General features: G+C 37.8%; 1 protein-coding gene across 6 annotated transcripts in view; it reads right to left on the bottom strand.

Annotated features, from left to right (window-relative positions):
* RAP1GDS1 (Rap1 GTPase-GDP dissociation stimulator 1) overlaps positions 1-26,128 on the bottom strand; it is an 85,159-nt gene that overhangs the window by 43,299 nt on the left and 15,732 nt on the right. For 4 of the 6 annotated variants that reach the window (XM_030449987.1, XM_030449994.1, XM_030449990.1 and 1 more), the window contains exon 2: positions 14,735-14,845. In XM_030449987.1, coding sequence (XP_030305847.1) covers positions 14,735-14,845 — 111 coding nt within the window. The remainder of the gene's footprint in view (positions 1-14,734; positions 14,846-26,128) is intronic. The other 2 variants (XM_030449988.1, XM_030449991.1) reach the window with 1 other exon arrangement.

The following is a 26,128-nucleotide window of genomic DNA, read 5'->3' as shown; positions in this document are numbered from 1 at the left end:
CAGAGAGGAATTGTGCAGCTGCACCATAACAGGGTCACACTCAGCATTGCAACAAACTGAAAATGAACACCAATTCAACTGCACTTAAAGGTAAGGTAATAGATACTAAACCACATTTTGCTAATGCTTTTGAGTAATGGTATATTTGAGATGCATATTAGTGTGACATACAATAGCATCACATAGCAGCTATATTAGAAAGCAGCATGGCTCCTCAGTCCATTCATAATGGAAGTTACTTGCATTGATTGGAAACATGAGATGCTCTAATTGATGACTTTTCCAAAGCAAAACAAATCCACCTGAATGCAAGTCAGGTTTTTAACAACCCTGTGTCAAAGGGGCATTTTTAAGCACCACAACATGCACAGCCCCCCTCACCTCACTTAAAATTTTCAGCTTTATGGTAAGTGCAAGTTAAAATAATAAAAAAAAAATCACTAGATCTTGCCAGTACCAGTGAGAAAGTGATATAGATGTGTCAGAGTTGAGAAGACAGGCCTCTGAGCAGCACTTTTTGTGATTTGTTAGATGCAACCTTACTCTGGCATAAGAGCTATGAGGGCAATCAGGCTGGGCAGTAAGGGGAGTAATCAATGAATTTCAGGTTTTTATGTTATTTTTCAAATCCAGGAATGAAGAGAGGGATAATACATACTCTGGAACAGTAAAGCAGGAGCCTTACACTCATCTAATGTTTTTTTTCAAAACAATGTCTTGTGTTTTTTCCCTGAACAATGCCACAACTAGCTAGGCTTTTAGGGCAACAGAGTTTGCAGCCACCCTCTTGCTGTGCTCCACCTATGAATTGCTAATGTCACTGGGCTCATCACCTGCTCCCTCCTCCTCACCCCTATCCCCTTTCTCAGGGCTGCTAGTGATTTTTGACTTGTGATAACTCCAGGACAACCCCTCCTGATTGCCTCTGAGCATGGGAGAGATCCATTTGAGCTGACCCTGAACAGAAGCCAGCACATAAGCTGCAGCTTTAGATGTCTCTTTATATCACTAGATATCAAGACAAAGGTTATGTTAGATCACATAGTGCCAAAATCTCATAGTTGGGTGATTAAAATGTCAATATCCTTGGTTTTCATGGGTTTTTGCAGTGCCTGAAGTCAGAATACTAGAGGGTGTGGGCAGGAAGTTCTTTAATGCCCTAGATCAGAGAGCTGGGCACTGTGGCTATCAGACTGCTTAATTAAGTAGCTGAAATCACTATAGGAAAAAATCCAATGTGTATCAAATTAAACTTACACTGTCTCCCCTCTTCATTTCCTGTGAAATTACACTCCTCTCTTTCAGTCTTTTTCCTCTGCATCATTTTGTCCACCTTCCAGTGGAAGAAAAGGCAGAGAGGGGGAAGGGAAATACAAGACCTATCTGACAAAAGTGCTACTACCTTGGTTTGCTAGCAGAAGAAAACTACAGGTTCACTGTTCCTGTTCTCTATGAAAATTGAGTTTAAGTTACAGGGTTAGATAAAGCCCAATACAGCACAGGCCAGCACTGCAACAATTCCCATCTTGTGGAGCTTTACATGAGAAATTAGGCACAGCACAGAACTGTAAATAAGCAACTTCATGAGTGCCCTCTTTATTAAGCCAACTGTGTTTTCTGTGTACTCTTTTGAAAAATACATGTATTTCTAGCTGCAAAGATGTTTTATAAACCTTCTGAAACTACTGCAGAAAATTACCTTGGCTTTATAATGTCCCTCCTACACGTCCTCTTATCAGAAAGAGAAAGATGAACACATGAATAAATAATGATGAGCCACGTTTATCATGAAAGGAACCTTCCATCTGCTCTTCCAGAAGGCAGAAGGGAGGAGAAGGAAAGGAGCAAGGGATATCTTTCTAACTGGCACATCCTCCTAACCACAGTAAAAAAGCTTCACAGTTCACATGACCAAGAATTGATGCTCTCTCCTCATATGGCCTCCTCCTAGAATCATTGTCCCTCTCTCCATAGCCTCCTACTGTGTTTTCCAAACCACAAAATCAAAGTTTTAGTCTGACTGTAAGAGCACAAAAAGTGAGCTGTAAAGAACCTCAGTGAAACAAATGACATGCTCTCAAGGAACAAAGAGTGCACCACTAATGAGGAGGCTTTTGCTTAACATACCTTAGCCAAAAAGACTGTTCCAATTATCAAGAGTTGGTTTTACAGGAAAAAAAAAATCCTCTAATAATTTATGTACAGAAATAAATATAAATATAATTTCCTTTTGGCATGCTCCTGGTTACATGGGAAAATCCCCCCAAATACAATCTGCTTGCTCACTTATCTTTCAAATTAGAACCCTATGAGGCAGAGAGGGAGGATTCTCCCTTGGCTGTGCAAATGTTTCCATTGTGGTGTTTGCTCTGTTCTGTCTCTGCTAGCAGCAACAGGGCAACTTCAATGCCCATTTTTTAATGAAGAAACAGAGACAGTGCACAGATGTTTGTAATTAAAATCCCAGGTCCAACAAGGAAGCAAGGACAGATGGAGGGAGACAGATTTACCAACTAGCTGCATGATTCCCACTGATTACATTCTTCAAAAGCTCTAGCCAAAGAATAAAAGTGAATTTCGGGATGAATTGCCTGCTGCAGGTACCAATGAAGTAAAATAATAAAGATATAAGACAGCTTTGCCTTCAGAGAAGAAATATGTGGATTGATAATTCCACAGATATGCTACAGTACAAGGCAGAATATTAAAGTTAAGCAGCTCAGAACACCTACATTCCTCAGCTGGATCCAGATTAGAGCCCCATGCACAGTTGGGTGGATTTAGTTGAGCTCTTTTATTTCCCCTGCTCCCCCCTAAGCATTCTCATGCTTTTATTTGTCAGTCTGTATAACAGAAATCCTAGGCCCAGAGAATCCTTTTTCCAAATTTGATTTAGTTTAAGAATCAAGACAGATTTGAAAATCATGTATATTAAATGCAGGAAATGTTTCATATTCCTCCTAAGTAGTCTCTTAAAAGTGTTCTCAAGCAAGGTGAGATGCTTACTGCAAAATTCTGCCCAGTGGTTACTGGAACAGTACATCTACATAGAAAGGAATTTTTTGGCTACTGATGTTTTTTAAAAGTTTTGCTGCCAAAGTAGCTTAAGGGAAATTTAATCTGAAAAGATCGTGTTTGTAAATGATATAGGACTGGAACAAAGCTAAGAATGAAATTTCAGACCTGAAATTGTGAATACGTGATCTCTAAAGACAATTTCCTTTTGTTCTGTATTGCTTTTTAAAAATGCATTCTAAAAATAAATTTGCCAATTCTATTATCTGGAACTGCTATTCACTGATGCCTTCTGCAAAGCAAAAATATATAATATTTAATCTTTATTTGGCACATTGTGTATTCAATGAATAGCACTTGGAATTTAACACTTGGATAAACATCATTTAACTATCTGGCACTAACTAAATACATCACTATTAAGAGGAACTTATGTAAAATATAATCCCACCAAGCAGCAGTGATAACCATTCAGTATCATTAGGGGATGCCAGTTTACTGGGAGACAGCCCAATAAAAAGCAGTCACCTTGATTTACTATCTTCCAATTAAGCAGGCACACTGAAATAATATATTATATACAGCACTTCTAATGAAACATTTCTGGATTATGAGTACACAGTGTAATGAAAAGGCAATAGCTTCATAAACTGAGATGCAAGGAACATCCTGCTTCAGCAAAAATGAGGAACACTTTGTAGCAAAGTATTTGAGCCAAAACTCTTGCAAAATATCCATCAGGATCTCCAACACTCAGAAAGGCATTTGACTTGACATCTTCTCAGGTAAACTTAATGGACTACAATTAGTTTAATTGGCTGAGCTGACCCAATTCAATTTGAACCTCTGGCTCAGCTCCAAGAGATTATCTGTATCAGAGGCAAACTAGAAATTTCTGCTTGGAGGAGTGTGTTGGTCTAAGATGCAGGTTTTGGTTTGCTAGTGTCCTACCAGCAAAACCCTTCCTCCTGATGCCAAAAGCTGCAAAGATAATTAAAGTATGTTATGTTGCTAATGTTACTTTCTGATGGACATGGTGTAAGGTACTGTAGCAAAGTACCTGTTTTATCTGGTAGAAACTACATTTGTACTAAGATGGTTTCTGTCCTTGCTAGTGCAAAAACAGACCTAAGCCTTCCTTAGCTGCAGAGTATAAAACCTTCCTCAGGGTTTTATGTACTGTCTTTATTTCCTCACCAAAACTATCTCTCTGTATAAAAATGCACCTGTCAAATTTTTTCTCCTCTGTAATCCATTATTGGCATTTAAGTGAGCATAAGGCTTGATTTTATACATACAAGCCAATCAAAGTTTTTTTTTTTTTTTGGTCTTTGTCAAGGTTTAGAGCTGAGTTGGCTGTAAAACAAATGACAAATGCTCTCTATTAACCTCTCTCCCTCTCCAGAATGGAGAAAAAAAAAAGGGAGAGAGACTTAAGGGTTGGAAACTAAACAGCTTTAATGAAACAAGAATAATGAGAAAGAAAACTATATATAGAAACAATACTGTGCTCCTCCCCAGTAATGCCCATGTCCCCATGGAGACTGCAGGAGAGGCTTTAGGGAAGTCCTGGTCTGGCCTCTGGGCCTCAGAAGGAGGTGGATGCAGGAACACAGAGGTTCCAGAATGCAGAGATTGGGATCAAAGGTAGTCCAGGATGGTAGCCATAGAAGAGAGCTTGACCCTTGGGATCCCTCAGCTTTATACTGTGTATAAGATGGATAAGACAGAATACTTTGGTCAGTTTTGGTCACCTGTCTGGTCTGCTCCTTCTAGCAGGAGGGTCACAGGTATTACCTGTTTTCCTCCATTTTAGCAGAACCAAGCAGTGACTTTTTTCCAATAGGAGTGTAACCAAGAGCTTTCCTGCATGCCATTCTACAGGAATAGCTACAAACTCGGAATGTTATCAGTCCTAGAAGCAGACACCATCTGAAAATCATGCTGTTCACTTCAGAAAGTGCAATTACTTAGAAGAGGCTTAACTGAAAAGTAGAACTACTAAAAAAGAAAAGTGGTTCTGGCCTGGCTCAGTCCAGAAGAGTCATGTCAAATATTCCCAATTATATTAAGTGTTATATTAATCTCTATTAATGTAAATGGAAAACATAATTCAATGGCAAAAGCTAAATGCTTATGTCATGCTTTTCCCTTTAGTTTTACAGCTTTATACTCCTTATCAAGAAAAACTGGTTTATGTGATACTCAGCAAAGCCAGCATACTAAGAAAGACACCTTTGAGGAAAGACCACTTTCCTTGACAGCTAATGACAGATAAGAATCAAGACTGATGGTGACCCAAAACAAAGGAATTGCTAAAAAAGGCTACATATATATATATATATTGGCTCTGAACATGCAAGTGCTTTGCCATGCAAATAGCTTTATACATAGAAATAAACCTCTTGAGCTCAGTGGAACTACCAGAATGTAAGAATCTATGTCCTTGAAGGTAAGAACTTATCTAAATGCTGGCAGAATCAGAACCTTTATATTCCTTTTACTAATTTTACTCTGTGCTCTAAACACTTGTGCTGCAGTAACATCCTGAGTTAAATCATAGAGTCTGAGCATAAGCAGCTCTTGTAGAAGGCAGTGGTAATTATGAAGATATAGCATCCATCACCTCTTAGATATCTGCATTTAGCTTGTTGTTTTTCTTTGAAAAATTTTATCTTTAAATCTGTTCTTCCCTTCTCCCATTTCTCTCCTTTCTCCAAAAAAATGTATGGATTAATTTGTTTCTTGTCATTCATCTACATAGTTTCACTTCTTCCTTTTTCTTCCCTCTCCCTCAGATTGAAAAGACATTAAATACATTATCCCTGCATCACTGAAGCCCAAAGAAGTTGAATCAAGATTTAGCAGTTGATAAACAAACACCAGTTCATGTCTCCAACAATCAAAGAACAGAAGTTCTACAAGGTACTATGGTAAGTCAGTGCTACCTTTAGTTTTGTAGTTTTCAAGATAAACCAAGATTAATAAAGGAGTAAAATCTTTGTAATGGGCTAAGGCCATCAAAAAAATACTTCCATTTCAGCACGTAGCTATAGATTTCAGTAGACAATTAGCAATAATACTGAAGAATACTTTTAGGAAGAGGACACTCTAGCTCTTATCTGCATTTTTCCTTTTCGTGGGTATAGAAGTGGAGAATAAATGGATATATAAATGGATAAATATTTTCTTTCATGAATAGGTAAGTGTCTGCTGCTTGTTTGAATATTCAGGCTGAGACACTTATGTACCAGGACTAACATGCAGGCACATGTCTGCTGTGTATGAGTTTATACCCATCAGTGGGCACCCTCCTCTTCTAAGATCACAGGTGGGTGATATACACCAGGGGTGACTGGAGGGTGGGCCTGAGGAGGATCAAAAATCCACCTAGAAGAAAGACTGATGGTAAGAATAGGGGGAGATGCTAAAGATCAAAGGGAATAAGAGAGTGAGAAATGCTGTTTTTCATTGGAATTAATTCTACCAGTTACCAGCTGGCTTAACAGGCCAGTGATCTAACTGGTACCATCTTATACCCACTTGCTTGTGCTTTTCTACCTTGATGTGCTTGTGTTGTTAATAATGTGCATTAAATCTGTGGAGATACTGAGTGCTCTTTTATTTATATGATAAAATAGCAGCCAAAAGTTGATCCTAGAGTGTGAGGGTCAGAACAGAACCTATAGGCAGTTGGTGTTTTGTTTTAAGCTATAATGGTGTGCAAGCATTCCCAGTCATAAGAGCACTGGGAAAAAATGGGTGGGAAAAAAAAGAGTGGCTTCAGACAATGTTTATACCTTAGAACAACTTTGCCAGGACAAAAACTTGTTAATTTTTTTCTGTGCTTGAGGTGGAGGTTAGCACAAATTTTACTTTAATACCAGTGTGTAAGAGGATCACATAAGCAAGAGATGAAATAACTGTTGCTTGATCTTCTGTCTGCTAAAGAGGCACAAGATTTTACTGAAATCAGAGGGCATGCTCATGTGCTAAAAGTTTAGCAGACAGCCACTTATGTGACTGTAATAAGATTACTTGTGCTGAGCTGTCAAACACGTTCAAAAAGCAAATAGATAAAAATAAGCTCTCACTTTTCTCATAAATCAAAGGCATTATAATCTCAAATATAAAACATTTAAAAATTTCAGGGAATAGATTTTTTTTTTCAGTTGAGCCTTAATTTAACGTTTACAATACATCTCTAAATTCTCCATGAGTGTTCTGCTCCAGTAGAGGACTTGTTCCATCTTCTATGGCCAGTGAAGATCATAAAAAGGAACATCAAGAATAGGAAGAGCACAAGTCTTAGCTAAATTCAACAACATATGGAAGCCACAGCTATAAAGAACAGAACAAAATGAAGAATTTCCAACTCAAATATAACCTGTGTGTTAACATATGGTTGTGAGAACTGGAAACCCACCAAAACATTAAAGGCAGGAAACTTGATGCCTTTGGAAGCAAGTGCTTATAGAAGATTCAGGGAATTGGATGGAAAATTTCATCACTGATGAAGGAATGTGAGAAATCTGCAGTGTCTGCAGAAATCTCATGTTGGTTTAAGCTCTCCAGATGCTAACACATCCTCCTCTGTCAAATAGGAACCAAAACGTTTCAAAAAACCCACTGGTGACTTTCAAGAGAAAACCTGAAGAGAAGTTTTAGGAGGCTGAGCTCATGGTCTCAACAAAATACAGTTTGAACAGCAGGAGGTGATGGTGAAGGTTTGCTACTGGTTGCACAAGAATTTTGTATTGTTATTTTGTCTGATATGACACAGCAAGTATATTTAAAACTAAATATAGCTACAGCATATAGACAAAGTATCTTTTTGAGCAAAACAAAATAGCGTAAAGAAGCTGCTTTTGTTATAGAGAGCAAAATGACATGCTAAAGTAGCCTTAGAATAATTTCCAGTTTCCAGTTCCAAACAAAAATTCAAATTTTTCATGTCATTTGATGGTTTCTTGAGTCACTATGTATCAGGATAACTCAACAGAAAATAGGGCATCATAGCAAATCACATCTTCAAGGTAAAGTGCATTATTTTAAACCTTCTTTGAACTGTATGAGCTTTCCAAAATCTCTAAATCCCATTCAAAACTGAGGCCCTGCCCCCCTTACTTAAGCTCATCTTTATTGGTGTGATTATGCTTTTTTACACACTAACTTGCAAACTTACACTCTTAGCCTCCCCATAAAATTATATTAAAAAATATTTCAAATGTATGTGCCAGTTTCTGCACTTCAGTTACATGTTAGAAATTTTTCAGAGCCAGGTGCTGAAGGCTGGGATTAGTGGGCATTTTCAGGCTCTTATGCTGAGTGTATCAGAGCCAAAAATAACATTTTCAGCAGATTTTCAGATTTCTCACCTGTCAAAACTAGGTTACTTATGTCTGCTATAACCTCTTGCATCTGAAATGCAGCATGTCAAGACTCACAATAACGTTATATTTTCCTTTTATTACTACAATAATTATGTCCCAGAAGGCCTGTGGTTTAAAAGAAAACCTCTTTACTTCTTTTTTTCAGGCAGTCCTTTCCTGTGGACTTCTATTTGAGGATCTTAGGATAACTGCACTTATTATAACTTATAACTCACAACTGCCAAATACTTGTGAGATGGCTCTTAACAGGTAAAAATCTGTGTAAGTTGATAAAAATTATGACCAATATGTTTTTCTGTGTAATTCTGTATACAATACAATTAACCTATTATTATCAAAATCCAGTAGTACATATGTGTATTTTTCATTGGGTGTGGCATAAAAAAGAAGTAATTTACTATTTCTTTCCAGAAAAGTAATAAACTTAACAGTCTTTCAAATTACTCTTCTCAGGTGCATAAGTGCTTTACTCATTCTTTTCACAAGTTGCTTTTTGTGGAAAAACACCAGGAGAACAGATGGAGCTCTGTGACATAGAACTGCATAAACAGACTGCTTGATCCTGCAAGGAACGGAGTGGTGTGACCAGTACACAGTCTGGGAATAATTGGAGGAGCTTGGCTCCTGGAGAATGTTATGAGCTTGCTACCAGGTGTAAGCTGTGAGAACGGTTAGATAAGAATTTATATTAGTGCATGTTTATATATCAAAATGTATTATTTTGGCTATACAGCTGAACAAATGTCCTCTGATATATATACTTTTAAAACAGATTCCAAATCAGCTGCAAATCCTATTTTAAGCTATAATACTTTTCTGTTTAGCCTGCCATTGATTAAGACTTAAATGGAAAGTATCTGAGCCAATAAAATCATAAATGGATGAAGCAGCACCCACTGTCTCACAGGTAGATCTTTTTCTATATATAGCTAATTCAGTTCTAACTACTCTGTTCTTTGATAGTAAAATAATGTAACATTGTGCTTTTAAAGCAAAAGATACGTTTTAAAACACAAGATACGTTTTGGTTCTAAAATATAAAGTAACTTGAGCTTGTAAAATTAAGCTGGTTTTTATTATTAAAAAAAATAATATTCACTAATATTTAAGTCTAATGATGCCACTGCATATCTTAATTTTTCCTACAGCTTTTCCCACTGATTGCTCTGGAAAAACAAATGTACTGCTTTTGTGTCTTAAGTGTAAGTACCACTTCTGCACAGGGGAAGAATGAGATTTCAAAGACTATTCCTCTCTAAGTTGTTTAAAAAAACGACAATACCTTTCATTCCAAAGCTGCTAAATGTGACAGACACTTAGCAAAAATATCAAAGCAGATATACAGCTCTCCTAGCTGTGGCTAAGGCCACAAAGTAGAGGACTGTGGGCTGCAGACAAGTTATGTGACATATGTGTGTTGGTCAGGGGCCAGCCTGAAGCCCAGGAGGAGGCACATCAAGAGCCCTTCTGCAGTGAGAGCAGGGGGGTGACAGAACTGCATTTCTCTGAGAAAAATATATCCAGGTTCACCTACTAGAGCTCTCCCTCTTCCAATTTTACTCTTGTGGAATTTTCTGCAGAATTCAATCTGTGTCTTTACGCAGTATTATACAGCAGCTACAAAATAAGCTGTTTGGTGCTCTGTCCTGGGTTAGCACAGGGGTGTTTTGGAAGCAGGGGGAGGGCACTGAGGGGGCTCCTGTGAGAAGCTGCTGGAAGCTCCCTTGGTTCCCATTCCTGCCCCACCTCTGCCCAAGGCTGAGCAGATACAGGGAGCTGGACACACTTCTGGGAGTAACATATTCAGGAAAGGGGAAACAAAACTTCAAAAATAATAAAAAGGACCTGCAGAGTGGAGTAGAAGATTAAGTGAGAGAAATGCCAGAGAAAGACACCAGGGTCAGTGAGGAAGGAGGGCGAAAGGTGCCTGACGAGAGGTTTCCTCGCAGCCTGAGGTGAGATGGCGGCCGTGCTCCTGCAGCCCATGGAGGAACACGGGGAAGCAGTCCCTGAAGGAGCACAGTGGGGTAAATGTGGATCTGTAGCCCCTGAAGTGTCACAGGTGGGCAGATGGGAAGCAGCAGCCTGTGGGGGATTGCAGAGAGGGGCAGATGTGGCTCTGCAGCCGTGGAGGAGCCCGTGCCAGAGGAGGTGACTGTTCCTGAAGCAGCCGTGACTCTGTGGGCAGCCCGGGCTGGAGCAGTTCCTGAGGGACTGCACCTCACAGGAGGGACTGCACCTCACAGGAGGGACTGCACCTCACAGGAGGGACAGCACCTCACGGGAGGGACTCGTGTCCCAGGGGTTCCTGAAGGACTCTCCCGTGAGAGGGACCCCACGTTGGAGCAGGGGAAGAATGTGAGGAGTTCTCCCCTGAGGAGAAAGAAGCGGCAGAAACACCATGTGGGGAACTGACCCTGAACCCCCCTGTGTCCCCTGTGCCCTGAGGGAAGGCGGGAAGGAAGGGATCCCAGTCCGGGACGAAGGGAGTGAGGGAGAAGGTACTAAGATCTGGCCATGTTTTCTTTTTCTTCTTTTAGATTAAATTAGTTTCTTCCCTTCCCAAGTTGAACCTGTTTTTTGCTGTTACTGTAATTTAGGAATGCAAACCTCCCTATCCTTGTCTCAATTAATGTGGATTTTCTCCTCCTTGTCCCATGGTGGGGGTGAAGGTTGAGCGAGAAGAGGCCCGGTTGGTACCAGCTGGGCCTAAACTGTGACGCCACATTTGCAAGAGGAGGAAGAAAATAAGTCCTATTTGTAAAAATTCTCAAATTATAATGTAAGGAATTCTCACATATTAAACACAATTAACTTTCATTTTGTAATGCATGTTAAATTTTGAAGGTTTTTGTTGTTTTTTTTTTCAGCTGAATCACAAAAATGCTGCAGAACCTCAGAATCATATTCTCTGACAAAAGAATTCCTTGTTTTTTGCCTTTTCTGATTGTTGTGATCTTTCTGTGCTTCATATTACTGTAAACAGTCTGCTTCCAGATCAGCAAAATCCTTTCTTGACAGTCATACGTGAAACCATGCCTGTATGGAAAGAGCCCAAATTCCATGAGGCAGACAACGCAGTAATTTGTTTTAATATACAGTATTTAAAAGAGAACACATACAGCATGAATTTCACCTCCTGATTCAGTAGAAGGCAGTATTTCATTCAGTGCATGGCTGACTTCTTTCCTTCCAACATTGCTTATGGATTATGCCCCACAGCCTTCCTTGGCAGATGGTAGATTCTGGTGGGTTTTCTTTCAGAAATAAGGTGGACAGAATCTCAGCTTAGGTGAATGAGGTGAAAGGAGATGTTTTGGTTTGTACTATCTGGGAATCCAGACTAATGGTACTCCATGTCCTCGTTACTGCAGGCTATGCTGGCTGACTCCACTGGGAATGCTGAAGGAAGTCCATACAAAATGAGGTATGTTGTTATTATTCTAAAGCTTTTCCAGTACACTTGTATCTCTTATTCTTCTGTTATCATTGCCCCTTTGATCCTAAAGTCCTCAGTTTTATTTGTTATCTCAAACTCAGCCAGAAGTAATGGTGACATAGTCCAGAACAGCCCCATGCAATGCTACAGGCTTGGGAAGTGTGGCTGGAAATCTGCCAGGCAGATAAGGACCTTGGGGGTTCTCATTGACAAGTTGGTGAATATGAGCCAACAGTGTGCCTGGGTGGCCAAGAAATCCAATGGCATCCTGGCTTGTGTTGGAAATAGTGTGGCCAGAAGAAGTAGGGAGGTGACTGCCCCCCTGTATTCAGCACTGGTGAGGCCACACCTGGAGTATTGTGTCCAGTTTTGGGACAATATACATATATATATATACATATATCATGCAATATGATATATATATATGATATATAATAATATATATGTATATGATATATAAAATATATCATACACAATATAAATATATATATATTTTTTGATATATACATATATCTCAATATAAATGAGATATCAAGGTGCTGGAGTGAGTGCAGAAGAGGGCAATGAAGCTGTTGGAGGGCTTGGAGAATAAATCTTAGGAAGAATGATTGAGGAAGCTGGGAGTGTTCAGTTTGAGGAGGAGGAGGCTGAGGGGAGACTTCATCACTCCCTATAATTACCTGAAAGGACACTGTAGAAAGGTTGGTGCAGGTCTCTTCTCACAGGTAATTAGTGATAGAACAAGAAGGAATGGACTCAAGCTGTAACAGGGTAGGTTTAGGGTGGACATTAGGCAAAAAATGTGTCCACAGAAAGAGTGGTCAGACTCTGGAATAGACTGCCCAGGGAGGTGTTTGAATCACCATCCCTGGATGTGTTTAGGGGTCATTTAGATGTGGTGTTGGGGGATATGGTTTAGGGGAGAACTCTGTGGTGGTTGGACTTGATGATCCCCAGGGTTTTTTCCAACCTGAAAGATTCTATTGTTCTCTATCTCATATATATATAATAATACACACTGTAACCTTAATTAAGTCAGTAAATAAAATTCATATTAAGATGTTATCTGGATGGATGAGAACTATAAGAAGGGACATTCACTGGGTGTTTGACCAAAGACAGGATTGTGATAGTATGCTGGTAGCCCAATAATGATTCAGAGACTGCAGTGTCTAAAAAGCTGATTCTGATCTTTTTGCTGAATCCATCTACTGCATGCAATTTGCCTCCATCTCTGAAGTCTTCTAAATGTAACACTATTCACACAATTTTTGTCCAAAATAGACACCTCCCTCCCATGAGAATTTTTTTTTCTTAATCATCAAACACTCTTGAGAACTAAAGCCTGTTTTCCAAAGAGACTCAGCAAAACTTAGAGTATCTAAGTCACTTTTGATATATAGGCTCCTTAATCACCACCAAGCTGCTGAATAAACTGTCCCATCTAACCCACTTTATTTCCAATGGTTTTTTTTAGTTGTCCTTAATCTTGGTCAAGTGAAAATCTGTGGAGATGCATATCATGTGGCTACTCAGCAGGGTTATAATTTATGTTACAGACTTAAAAGTAAAGAACATGGTAAACAGTGGAGGGATTATAGCTAAATTTTTTTAAAACTACCCAGAAGAGAGAGCTCAAAATCCTAATAATCTGCTTATCTGCCTGGGCAGCTATGAGACAAGAAGAAAGACTATGGAAGGAAGAGCAAAGTCCTAGACTGAGACAGAAGATAGCAATCTATTTTCAAGGAAGTCCAGTAAGTTTGCTTTATATTAGTCAAAATTAGAAACTCTGTTAGACTCTGTTATTTTTCATACCATCTTCTCGTTGGTACTTGCCATTTAAGTATTAGAATTTAAAGTACTGAAAATTCATTTCAAAGTTGGATTAAGTATTGGATATACCTTATAAGTAATCCCATAATAAAAATGATTCAGCTTCTTAAAAAATCAGGTTGATCTAAAACCCAAATATTTTATTAGTTCCTGGCTGACATCTCCTTGCAAAATAATCAGAATTAAAAACCCAGTACCATTAAATGCATAGACTATTATAAACAGTATTTGATTTTATATGGGTGGTGCTTATATTTTATTGCAAAAAACTTCATGAAGTATTTTACACCAATGAAGCCAAAAGGCTGTGAATTACAGAATACCATCACAGGAAAGAAACAAGACTTCTTATTAGTATGGACTTTTACGAGGGACTACCTTATTTTTTAAAATACAGAATGCTGACAAAGTTTTTTTGACCTGAAACTGTACACAGATTTTAGTTTTGCCCCCCTCTGAAGTACTACTAAAGTTAAAATTCAGAAAACTCTAATAAGCTGTCATCTTCATTTATCATACCTTTCTGCCTGCTGTGAATGGGGACACACATTCTACTGCTTTTAGTAAAAAAGACATCTTGTTCCATTTTTAAGTTATTTTTTATCATACCACATGTCAGATTTGGACCATCTTTGGATATTTCTGCTACTTGAAACTACTGGAAATAAGAAATATGTGATTATAATATGAGGAAAACTACATTACAAATAGGAATCTGTGCCCTTTTAACCAGAACCAGCAAGCTGCCCCCATATCCCTCTCCCCATCCTATCAGGCTTATTTACCCATCCCTGGATTTTATTTCTTGAGTGATCAATTGGAAAAGGAATTTTGCTACTTCATTATATTGGAGAAAGGACTGAACTTCACCTGCTGCAAATATCCAGATATTTACTGTCACTATCTTCAGTACTGCCTAAATGATACAGATACATGGTTTAAAAAACCCAAAGCCCAGAACACCCAATCCAGCAGCCTACTACTTGAGTCCATCTTTCTGCCACATTTTACTGCTTACATTTTAACTCACTGCCAGGTCCATACAACTTACTGTTCTGTGCCAGAGCTTGAAGCAGACAATCCAAGCATCCCTCCAAGCTATCTGCTGTGCTGTCAGTGGTTGTTATCTTCAGCTTTTTCAGGGCTTCACTTAGATTATCTGCTTGGTAAACACAAAGAAAAGAGAAATCAGTGTCCTCATCAGTTTGGTGGCAGTTTTTAGCCTTGAATGTAAATAGTTCTTGTAAACAAGATCCTTTATCAACAAAGAAGGCAAGTGTGGGTTGTATTCTGAGGATACAAAAAGCTGGGAGTCAAAGAGTATAGATGAAATTATACTTTTCAAATCTAAATGTACCTTTATAATTCTGCATCTGAGAACAAGATGCCAGCAGGCACTTTATGAAATGCCACTGAACAGCAATTCACCCACAAATATTTTCTCAGACGAGCTGGTGTAGAAAACCAGCAGCCATTTCTTTGCTTCTATTGTGTGGGGGAAAAATATGATGGAAATCAGCACATATTTTCATCAATAGAGGGAAATTTATAAAAAAATGTTGTTTTCTGCATGCTGTGTAGGCTTCCATGTTGGCTACAAGTTCAGAGAGCCCTAGTGCCAAGCTCAGAGCCTTTCAGAAATTGCCATTTTCCACCACAATGTTCCAAGCCCTGTTGTTTATATGAACTCAACTCTAGAATTCAACCAATCCATAAAAGCATAAGGCATCTTCTAGAAAGAAGAAAGTTCTCTTGTGGATTTCAGGTAATTAAATAACTCTTCCTTGCTGAAAAAAACCACCAAACCCACAAACCAACCACTCAGACCCCACAATATAATTCTCAATAGATGAACATTTATTACCATAGGAGGTGGGGTAATACGATTGCTGCCATTTTGAGTATTGTGTCTATTCACAAGCAAGGTACAAGTGCTAGCAGCTGCAGGCTTGCTCTTTGGTTTGCTGGCTGATGACTAACCTCACTCTGAATGGACTATCCTTTTAAAAAATGAGTGCTGAGTCAGTTTCCATGCCAACTGTCAGTAAGCAAAAAGCTTTACTTGAAACAAATAAAGAGTGTTGAGCTGGCTCTTGTTCCCCAGTGACTATTCAAAAAAGCCTTGACCAAAGCCCTATGCCACTAGTTTTAGGTTTTTTGCAGTGCATCACTGCTATCTTCTGAGCCTGACAGGCAGCCAGTGCTGCCTTAGAGCTTCACACCAATGTAGGAAGCCCCATGAATAGGCGAGTTGGCAGATGCTGTGCTTTGCCTCCTCTTCACTTGCCCACAGATGGGATGGTGCAAAGAAAAGAAGGTATAGCAAGAACTTCCCTTTATTTGTCTTTGAGGCACTGGTTGTCCAGTGGAGACACAGCAGGCATCCCAGCAAGAGGGTGGAATCTCACTCATTCCTCCTGGAGTTGATCAGATTCTCAGCTAAATCTATGGTTTCTCTTTAACCTGTTGTTTGTTTTTTTGTTTTTGTTTTTTTTTAATATATGCATTTTAGTTAGATAATGAATTTTTTAAGTGCTTAGTATTTAGGTCAGAAATCCATCATGAAATGCTTTATGAGGCAGTTAGTTTGTCTATTCCATAATGACCATGTTCTTAGCTACATTACAGCCAGGAATCCCATTACTCCTAAATGCAGAGAGCCAGCAGGCAACTCTGTCAAAGCCTTTGAGGCAGCTGCACTTTGTGGTGCTCTTTAAGATCTCAAACCTGCCCCTGACTACCAACTCTCCTTGCTTGCTGTACTGAACTGACACCTCCTGGTATATATATAACTTTCCCTTATACCAACTTATGTTACTGTCTAGCAAGCACATGTATTGAATGACACTTAAACAACAGTAAAGCTGAACATGCACTGCAAAGTCTCATTGCTTAAATAAATTGCTCAATGGAATCCAGCCCCAGTATTACAATTTAACATTGTGCACTCCACCTCCTCTTGTACTTTCCTCACCCACTTCCCTCTCATGTGACACTCTTCAGTTTTCTGCTAATACAGCACTAATTCTTTTCCATCTCACAGGCCTCTCATCTCCCTGTATGCTCACACACAGCTTTGAAACACAGACTAAATCTAATATATATATAAATATGTAGCAAAAAATCTATAGATTCCACAGTCTGGGAAAGAAGAAAACACATAGGTAGGAAATTCATCTTCACACTAGATTTTGCAAACTATGGAGAAATTCTGTTGTTTGGGAGAGCACACACAGACTTTGTCTCTCTTACAGACTCTTCTACCTTGCATATGCTAAATAAGTCACAAGTTCTCACTTACTATTTAATTTTACTGTGCAAAGAGATGAATTCTTTACCTCAAACACTTGTAATATCCTTTACTCCCTTCCACATCAGAACAATAGTTAGGAAGGCATCCAGTCTTTCTTCTATAGTAGCCCACATTGCTTTTGGTGGTACAGCACTACTACCATCTCATGCAAATATTTTCTGTCTCTTGTGCAGGCATTTTTCCTAAATGTCACATTACTGGAAGTTGGTACAATTGTCCAATTTCTGTCCATGTCCTAATCCATGTTTTTCCAGATATCATTTACTGTTCATTCACTGTCAGACATAGGACAATTGGGTGCATTGATTATTGGCTCCAGGTGGGCCATATGGCATTTGCAGAGTCATATTGTGCCTCAGTGTCCTGGTCCACCAAGAGAAGAACTTGGCCAAACAGATGCCCCAAATGTGTTTGGACTTTACTCTGTCATCTGTTTGGATCAAGCAACCTGGAAAAGAGTTAGACTCCTGTGGGTTTTCCACAGCTGTAAGGTAGTTTCTGTGTTACCAGCTGTACTTCAGGTGCTGAACAGGTCCTGAGGCTGATCCTGGCCCTAAACCAGATTACTACTTAAATCCATACATTTCTTAAGCTTTATCAGGAAAGAACTTTTTTTTTATTATTATTTATCTGTTAACAGAAATCCTGCTGGTTTGTTTCTGTCCTACCATGTCCATTGATGTGGGTTAACTTTTGTTTTCCCCCCAGCTACTTTTACTGGCTCTATGGAAATACAGGTAGATCACTAACTGCAGGGCTCCTGCTGCAACCTGTTTTTAACTGAGGTACATTTGCTCTACTTTTCTAGCATAGTAACTAATTTTAATGAGAGTGCCTACTTCTGTCGACACTTCAGCTGCTTCATTCTTAAAACACTTTCTGAATCTTAGATATATACCATCTGCTCTTAGAGACTTGTTACTCCTTCATTTACCATTTGCTTTAGCATCTGTTCTTCTGACACTTCCATCTCTCATGGCATTTCATTTTTATTACCTGAAAAAACTGACATACAATGACTTATTGCCACCTCAGCAGTAAGCTACCTAATTATTTTTGGTAATTATCAGGTCAGTCTACACATGCTAATAACTTAGGCAGTTTGTATTTAAAATCAGGATAGAAACCTAAGCAAAGCAGCATCAGCTAACATTCAGTTCATTAGAATCTCTTGCCAATTGAAAAATTCCATTTTGCTGCAGACTTTTGGTTAATTTTAAGCAAAAAAGGTGGGGGTTGGCTTTTTTACTACTTCTGAACTCCCTCAATAACATGTCCATAAGTAGAATTAAACGGATTAAGCCTAGAGAAAACTGGAGACAGAGACTTGCAAACATAACTTTTCTTGTTTTCTGTTTTGTTTTTTTACCTTGGGGGAAATTGGAGATCCTTGAAAATAACTTTGTGTATTACTGTTACTGTGGTCACAGATAAAAAGTAGATATTACTACAAACATTTTTAAACTATTACAAAATACACTGATCTGTAGCTGCTGTAATTGGTTTCATCATGCTAAGGATCCTTTCCCTATCACTTAAACCCTGATTTACAAAGGCTTTGAGATTTACAAAGATTTTGTGGAATCTTAGAAAATTTTTGTCCCTTCCCTAGGAAAATGTGGTAGAGATTTAAGGATCTTTCTATTTTGTAATTTAACACTGAAGATCTGGAATTACCTTAAGAAAATGATCAAAATTCAGTGAAATCAATGAAACCACTCTAATGACATACAAGCCGTATAGGGTCTTGCTTAAAACAGGTCCTAAAAGAAGGATGATTTTTTTGTAAATAAAAATGTATTGTTTGATAAAGAGAATCTGTACTGGATGCATTTAATTTAAAAACCATCCAATGACAAAAAAAATTATTTCAACCAAGAAGACATATGGTATTCAGTTCATGGAAAGATCTTTTCTAATACTCTTATAACTAGAAGTAGACAAAATCATATACAAGATGGCTTCCCATTTGTGAAGAATTACATTTAATTTAAAAGTAATATATTTTATTTTCATGTTACTTATTTTCTTCAGGTCCCTGAACTTCACTGAGCCACATTACAAAAATCCAGAAGACAGACAGAGCATAACAGCAAATACTAACTGGAACTTCTGATAGACTAAAAGCTTTTAAATTCTCACCCGGTCCTCAGTGAGCATGAAGCACCCAACATTGTCTGCAATGAAAACTGAATCCACTTCAGTGCCTTTATTCAATACTCAGTTTTGAAAATGATAATAAGGAGGTAAGATTTTTATCTTAAGTGTTATGCTGTACCAGTAATAGTCAAATTTCAGACAAAAATTGCATGTGAATGAAAGAAAAATGTCTTATTGTCTCTAAGTAAAACACAATTTTCCTCTGTCCTTTGGTTTAATTCTCAATGTTTATGTGACTCATTTTTAAAAATATATTAATTTCATTAATTCATGCATATTACAGTTACTTTCCCTTACTGTTCAGAAAGTTTTTTAAAGACAATCTTTAGGTGATTTCTTTCTCCAGACTACTATCCAAGCTTCTTGCATTTCCACAAAGTAGCATCAGAAATTTGAATACAGAGGAAAACCAAACTTCACTGCAGTCATTTCCCTATGGAGGGGAAAAAGGTTAAGGCCAGGACATTACAAAATAGAAATGTCCTTTGATGTTTCAGCTACTACCAGCAATAAGACAGAAAGAAAAGCTGTGAGATAGTCAAAAGCCTCACTTCAGCATCTTAGGAGTCTGTGTAGCTCTTACTTGCCCCTTAGGTTAAAAGGGATCTCTAAACCTCTTCCAAGGAAATCTGTAGAGGTAATGTACCAAAGAAGCAGCAATCTTCCTAACCTTCCTACTGTATTTACAGGAAAAAAGTACAACTCATCTCCCTGGTGAAGAAATTATACCATCAATAGAAATAACATTGCAAGCATAGATGTGTGTAAAACCAAAATAAAAATTATAAAATGCATATCACAACCTAAGCCTTCATATAGTGAGTCCTGTTAAGGGTCTATTTTTTATATTTTGAGATTGTAGCTCATGCAGGAGACATCTCTGTGTATCATGGTGTATATGGATTTTCTTATTCTGTGTAACTGAGAAATGAAAACACAACATCACTTACTAGATAAAATGCTCTCACACTGATAGACTGTGTTAACCTGTGCTAGCAGCCATGCTGTGTAGAAGCACCAAGGTCAGTGGCACTGCTGCCTCTCAACCAATGCTCTCTAAACCAATGTTTAGAGAAAAAAAAGCAAAAGGGAAAGGCACAGCCAAGGATTTGAAAGCATGCTGGCCATGATGGGCATTACACTCATCCTTCCTCCTGCCTCCCATAGCTCTGATGTGTGGGAATGTCATCTGTGCCAGGCACTGACAGGCTGCACTGCCAGTCCCTGCTGAAGGACAGAAGAGTGGCCACCAAGAAGTAGGTTTCTTTTAGGATTTAGGCCACTGCAGGTTGGAATGAACTGGCTTTATGGAAGAATCAACCAGATGGCCACTGTATGTAGCTGGAGCACAAAAGACAACAGCCTCTTGTCTAGCAGAGTCTGACTTTTTACCTCAAACTATGTGAACAAATTGTTCAGTTTGCTCACCTCCCACACCAGCTCCCCAGAATTACACAATTCCCAGGTCATCTACTGCCACAATATTGTCATGCATTAGCTGGTATTTCTCCAAAGGTTTGTTTCTTCTCAGTGAATCTCAACTACCTGAGAATATCAGGTTTCATTTCTCAATATACATTTTTTAGTGCTCATGTTTAGAAAAATAATAACTCAAAAATACAAGCTAGATATTAAAAGAGAAAAGAGAAAAGCAACCCAAAGGATTATCCTTTACAAAGTAGTGATTTTTTTAGCCAAACTCATTTTTTTTTTTGCTCATCTTTCAGCATTCTCAAGATTCATTGCTTTCTTCCCCACATTTCTATACATACTTGTCAGTTTCCTAAATTAGTTAGATTTAAACAGGTACTATTACTAATGTAATCCCCCAAATAAGAAGAATACATATCTGTGCAAAAGTTGCATGTATCCCATGTTGTAAACTCTTCATAATTTACTTCAGGTGTGTATACACACACAAACACACCAGTATATACATACACTACTGCAAACAAAAAATTGCTGAGCAGTAGTAGGTTGCACAGTCACCTATTAAAAACACAGAAAGTTCCAGAATTCTCTATAAAGTATTTGGCATACAACATAGTATCTCTCTCAGGACAAATATTCTGTCAAATAGATACTTAATGTCTTCTCTTAGCTCTTGGCATGTGGTTCTAGACTAATTTACCAGATACTATTAAAAAATACTGTTCTAAAGGACTATTTCTTTTCTTCCTGGCAATTTTTAAGTTTGTAGCATTACATTACAGCATAGTGTTTCAAAGATACTGTTGAGCTTATTTTTACAGGGTATTTATAAGGTAAAATGGAATTATACTATGTGATTGAGTGGGAGAACTGAAACATGGAAAATTTAGGGTCTAAAGTATTCGTGTGGTAATATGGGGTTTACAACATAAGATAGCTCATATTTTTCAGGCTCCAGAGTTGATGAACATTCTGGATTCCTTTTGATTCTTTTCAGATGCAGATATGAGTAATCCTCAGCACTTCTATCAAGCAGACTGCAGCTCATTGTGGGTAGGTATCAAGAACGCATGAGGTAGTATAAGGGATTACCAGGCATATATTTGGTTTAAAAACACAGGGAAGAGAACACAGGGAACACAGGGAAGAGAAGCCATGGGGGAGAAGAGACTCCAGTTCTTCATGGGAACATTCAGCTATTACCTGTCAGACCAATTCTCTACACATGCCCACCCCACTTTAATTTATGACATGGCTTCCAAGTCCTGCAACATAAGAGGTAGGGTCATTGAGGCAACATAAGATCTTCCTCACCAAATTATTCTTCAGTGTTACCCAATTTACACACAGAATGAAAAAAACCAAACCTGTGGGGTAAAACAAAAGGACCAAAGTATTCTCTTACAAGACTACTGGTACTTCAAACAATAATCTAAACTTGTTTCCTGCTAATGCTAAAAGAAAAACCCACCAAGAAAATGGACATGGACAGCACTTGGCATAGAATGTAGCTCTTCCTGAAGAGTCAGTAAAGGACTGAAGCAGGATCTTGTAAATGAAGGGATAACCTTAATAACAATCAGTGTTATCATTCCCTGCAGTTATATATTACACATAACTAGACAGCCGTACAGAGCAGTATAGAGAAGGAAACCTAGGTGTGCACATGCACACATACACAAATGACTAGCAACCACTTTATTGACTTTTTTTCATTGGTGTTTGCTGTTTTATTATTATCTTTCATTTTTCTTCCTCTTCTGCCCCTCCAGATGCTTTCTGCCTGAAGCATTTTTAATCTACCAAGTAAGACACTTTGTCAAGTCAAGATAGCAAGAACAGAGAACAGGTGAGAGAAAACAAGAGAATCAATCTACAGAAATAGTACTGTCTAGAAATGCACATTTAAAACAGTTCTCTCAGCTTAATCTTTTCTTTAAGATGATCTTCATTTATGCTACTGCATATAACCTTTTGTGACTATGTACTGTTAAAATATTGAACCTCACATGACTCAAATTAACTGAAGGCAGATGGCAAATGCTAATGTACACATTACACAAGTAAAACACTTCCCTAAAATATTTTTTAATTTTCTTTTTATTATTTTCTTTACTATGTTAGAATTTAATATATATTATATTATTAGAACAAACATCAATTTTTTTTCCTTGCATAACTTGATGGGGCTCTCAATTCTCTATACTTTCTCTAAGTTCTGTACAAAATATGACTTGTTAAGCAACAAAATAACATGTATGCAGTGCCAGAAGTTAGCATGGCATAATGCTATAATGCAGAACACTGATTTAGATTTGAAGTATAAATTAATAATCTCTAGGATAAGGTTAATGTACCATTAGCTTTTTCAATAAGCTAAAATTAATTTTTCCTCTTGTAATGGCACTGGGTCTATCATCTTCTACATGAAGGGTAAAAACTGGGGCTTTAAAAATAAAATAAATGTATAAATAAATAAAAAGCAGGTAATACAAAGCTGAAGATACAAAATTCCCAGACTGACAACAGTACTAAGAAGCCAAGAAAAATTGTCATTGAGTCCAAGAAGCTCTGGATCTGGTCTCTGGCCTATACTATACAAGTATATAGAAATGACACCATGTAAATCCATATTACAATATGTCATAACTATACTTAAGCAGTTTGAGTTACTGAAGAAATACAGGATCTGATTCTGTACAAAGCCCTCAGGCTCATCTTTGACCAGTGAGAATTTTTCCTGATAGCCACAGGCTCAAAATCAGTACTGCTAACTGTAATTCTGTGTCACATCTGTGTCCTTCAAGAAGCCTCAGGTAAATCAGATTTTATGAAACACTAATCTGTAACACAGCAAGCTTCCAACTGTCAGAAGGGGCCTGAAAACCTTGACTATGGAAAGTAAGCACTTAAAAGGCAGAGGGCAAACAAGGAACCCACAGAGTGTTACAGATTTTGTTTCTTTGCCTCAAACTGGCTTGAAGGTCATCCTGTGGTTTACCAGAGAAAATGGAGTTTTTCAGTTTTCAGGTATTTCTTACTGACAATAAACCCATGATGATGCAAGAAAAGGAGGATTTGCATTAATTTACATGGCTTCGTATGTTTACTGGAGTCCTCAAATGGAAATCTGGCATCAATACTGCCAGTGGTTATTGATTGCAGAAATCAAGGTTATTTTAATACTTAAGATATTTTTGTTCTCTCTTAGAAAAATGCATTTTAAAAGTCCATTTATTAAAAAGCCTGAGTCTAAATTTTGCTTTTAGTGTGGCCATTGACAACATGTATGAAAACACCTTTTTAAAATTCACTTAAAAATTGTTGTGGTATTTAAATTACCACACATCTCTTCCTCAGCACCTTACAGAAATGACAACCTCTGAAGCACTCAACATCTTTACATTACAGGAAAGTGTATGTGTAATTTTGTGTAGTAGGAAAAAACCATCAAGCTTTCTGACACATTCCTTACAAGAGTTTCAAATATAGTAAGTTAAAAAACCCAAAATCTCATCTCTTGTCCTTTTGAGTGTTAATAAGATTCCATCTGGTCACTTAGGAGCTGTGCCAACATTACCACATAAAGAGCCTTTGAGCCATTTGAACATTCAAGAGTCACTTGACAGCTTTTTTACTTACTTTTTTTTTTTTTTTTTTGTCAAATATGCACCTAATAGTGTACAGATGGCTAGGTTCTAACAAGTTTACTTGCATGTAAACTTGAAATTAACCTTGAAAGTAAACTGCTGAAGTTTTGCTTGGGGTTGTTGCTCGGGTTTATATTGTTTTCTAACATTTTGGGTTGTTCAGTCTACTGCTGCACCAAGTTCCTTATCAGGCAAGTACAAAGTGAAAGTGAAAACCTGGTGCCCAGTTGGTGTAAAAGTGCAAACATGGCAAGAATCTGCTTCACCAGCTCAGGGCCAACAGAGTGGGAGTAGGGACAGTGAATTAAAGCTACAATAAATAGGAAGCTAAAGAAATGTTCAGTGACAGAAATCTTTACTGGGGAAACAAATCTCAAGAACTGCTCTGAGCAGTGAGAGATTTCAGCAATGAATGGTATTACATCCAGTATATATTAAGTATATATCTTTTAGTGCCAAAATCAGATTTATTCTCTAGTCACTGTGAGAAACTATGTGTATTTAATAGAGAAAAATAAATTCCACAGTGTACTTCATATTTAAATTTGCCTTGGAAAACCTAAAACCTAATTTGGTTTGCAAAAAAAAAACCAAACCAAAACAACAAACCCTCAGACTCCCAGTTAAAAGCAAAACAAATTCTGAGTGGTCTTATCTGGCTTCAGAGTTAGCCCAGCTTGGCACAGGAGGCCAAACATTATTGTAAATAATAAATAAAATGCAAATAATAAATAAATACAAATAATAAATAAAATACAAATATATTGTAAAACAACAATGAATCCTCCAGCTGGGGATCAGTTTTCTGAGATGCAAAAAATATGGTGAGACAAAAATGCTATTTCAGTTGTAAGAAGTTGTTTAATAACACTCCCTCCTCATTCCCACCCCTCAACACCTTTTAACTGAATCAAGTGTACAATCTGTAAACTGATGGGATTAATTTGTATCTTAAATTTCTGCAGGAGAAGCACTAAGAACACAGATCAGGGCTTGACACTCACTATGCATCTGTAACTTTTTCATTATTAGTGGAGTATTTTTTAAATAGTCTTCCATAAACACTTTGGAGGTCCTAACATGTCATAAGAATACTAAAGGAATAAGACTGTAAAAATACAGATTATTTGTATGGCAGTTTTAATTCATGGGCAATTCAACAAAATGGAGTTTTGAAAAGGATTTTAATAGAGAGGTCTTTGCTTTGATATTCTCTTTCAGCTCCTGGCTGTGGACTTAATTAAAACAAGTGATTCCAGTCTTTGAAGCCATAACATATATGATTAGGACCCAAAGAACAGTCTTCTACAGAAAACAAAATAGGCCCCAGCAGTGGAAAAATAGTGACTAATCTAAGAGATGCTGTGAAGCTTAAAGGAAAGGCTATAAGAGACCTAATAACAGAATATAATGATGTTCCTACACATTATGTAATTACTCAGTGCTACATTTTTAAAGGTGTCTTAGCACCTTAAAAGAAGTTGTTGTTGAAAATCAACAATTTATGCAATCTGCTTTTGTACTCCTGGTCTGAAGTCTTAATTTTTTACAAGTTAATATGTTTCCTTTCTTTTGCAACTCTCTTCTTGCATGTACAGGATACAATTGTTCTATCTGCCTGCTAATGCATCCCATTCTAAAAGGAAGTCTGGACCTTGAGCATCTTTCTGAATGTTAAGCCCTTTAAAAATATAAAGACTTGAATTTCCCAGTCCTTTTCCAAGGTAGGAAATTGTTTCATTTGCTGGCTCTTCAAGCAGCTAGATTTAAATTCAAGGTTGATCAGAGCACGTAACACAAGATGTTGAAAGGCTGAGGGCTCACACAACAAACTTCACTGAAACTTCAGTGGGAGGAGGAAGTGCTTACCCTGATATAATTATAGAGTTCA

Source organism: Calypte anna, chromosome 4A (genome assembly GCF_003957555.1).
Source record: "Calypte anna isolate BGI_N300 chromosome 4A, bCalAnn1_v1.p, whole genome shotgun sequence".
Lineage (NCBI taxonomy): Eukaryota > Metazoa > Chordata > Aves > Apodiformes > Trochilidae > Calypte > Calypte anna.
The sequence above is the reverse complement of the archived record's forward strand: the minus strand, read 5'-3'. Positions and strand labels throughout refer to the sequence as shown.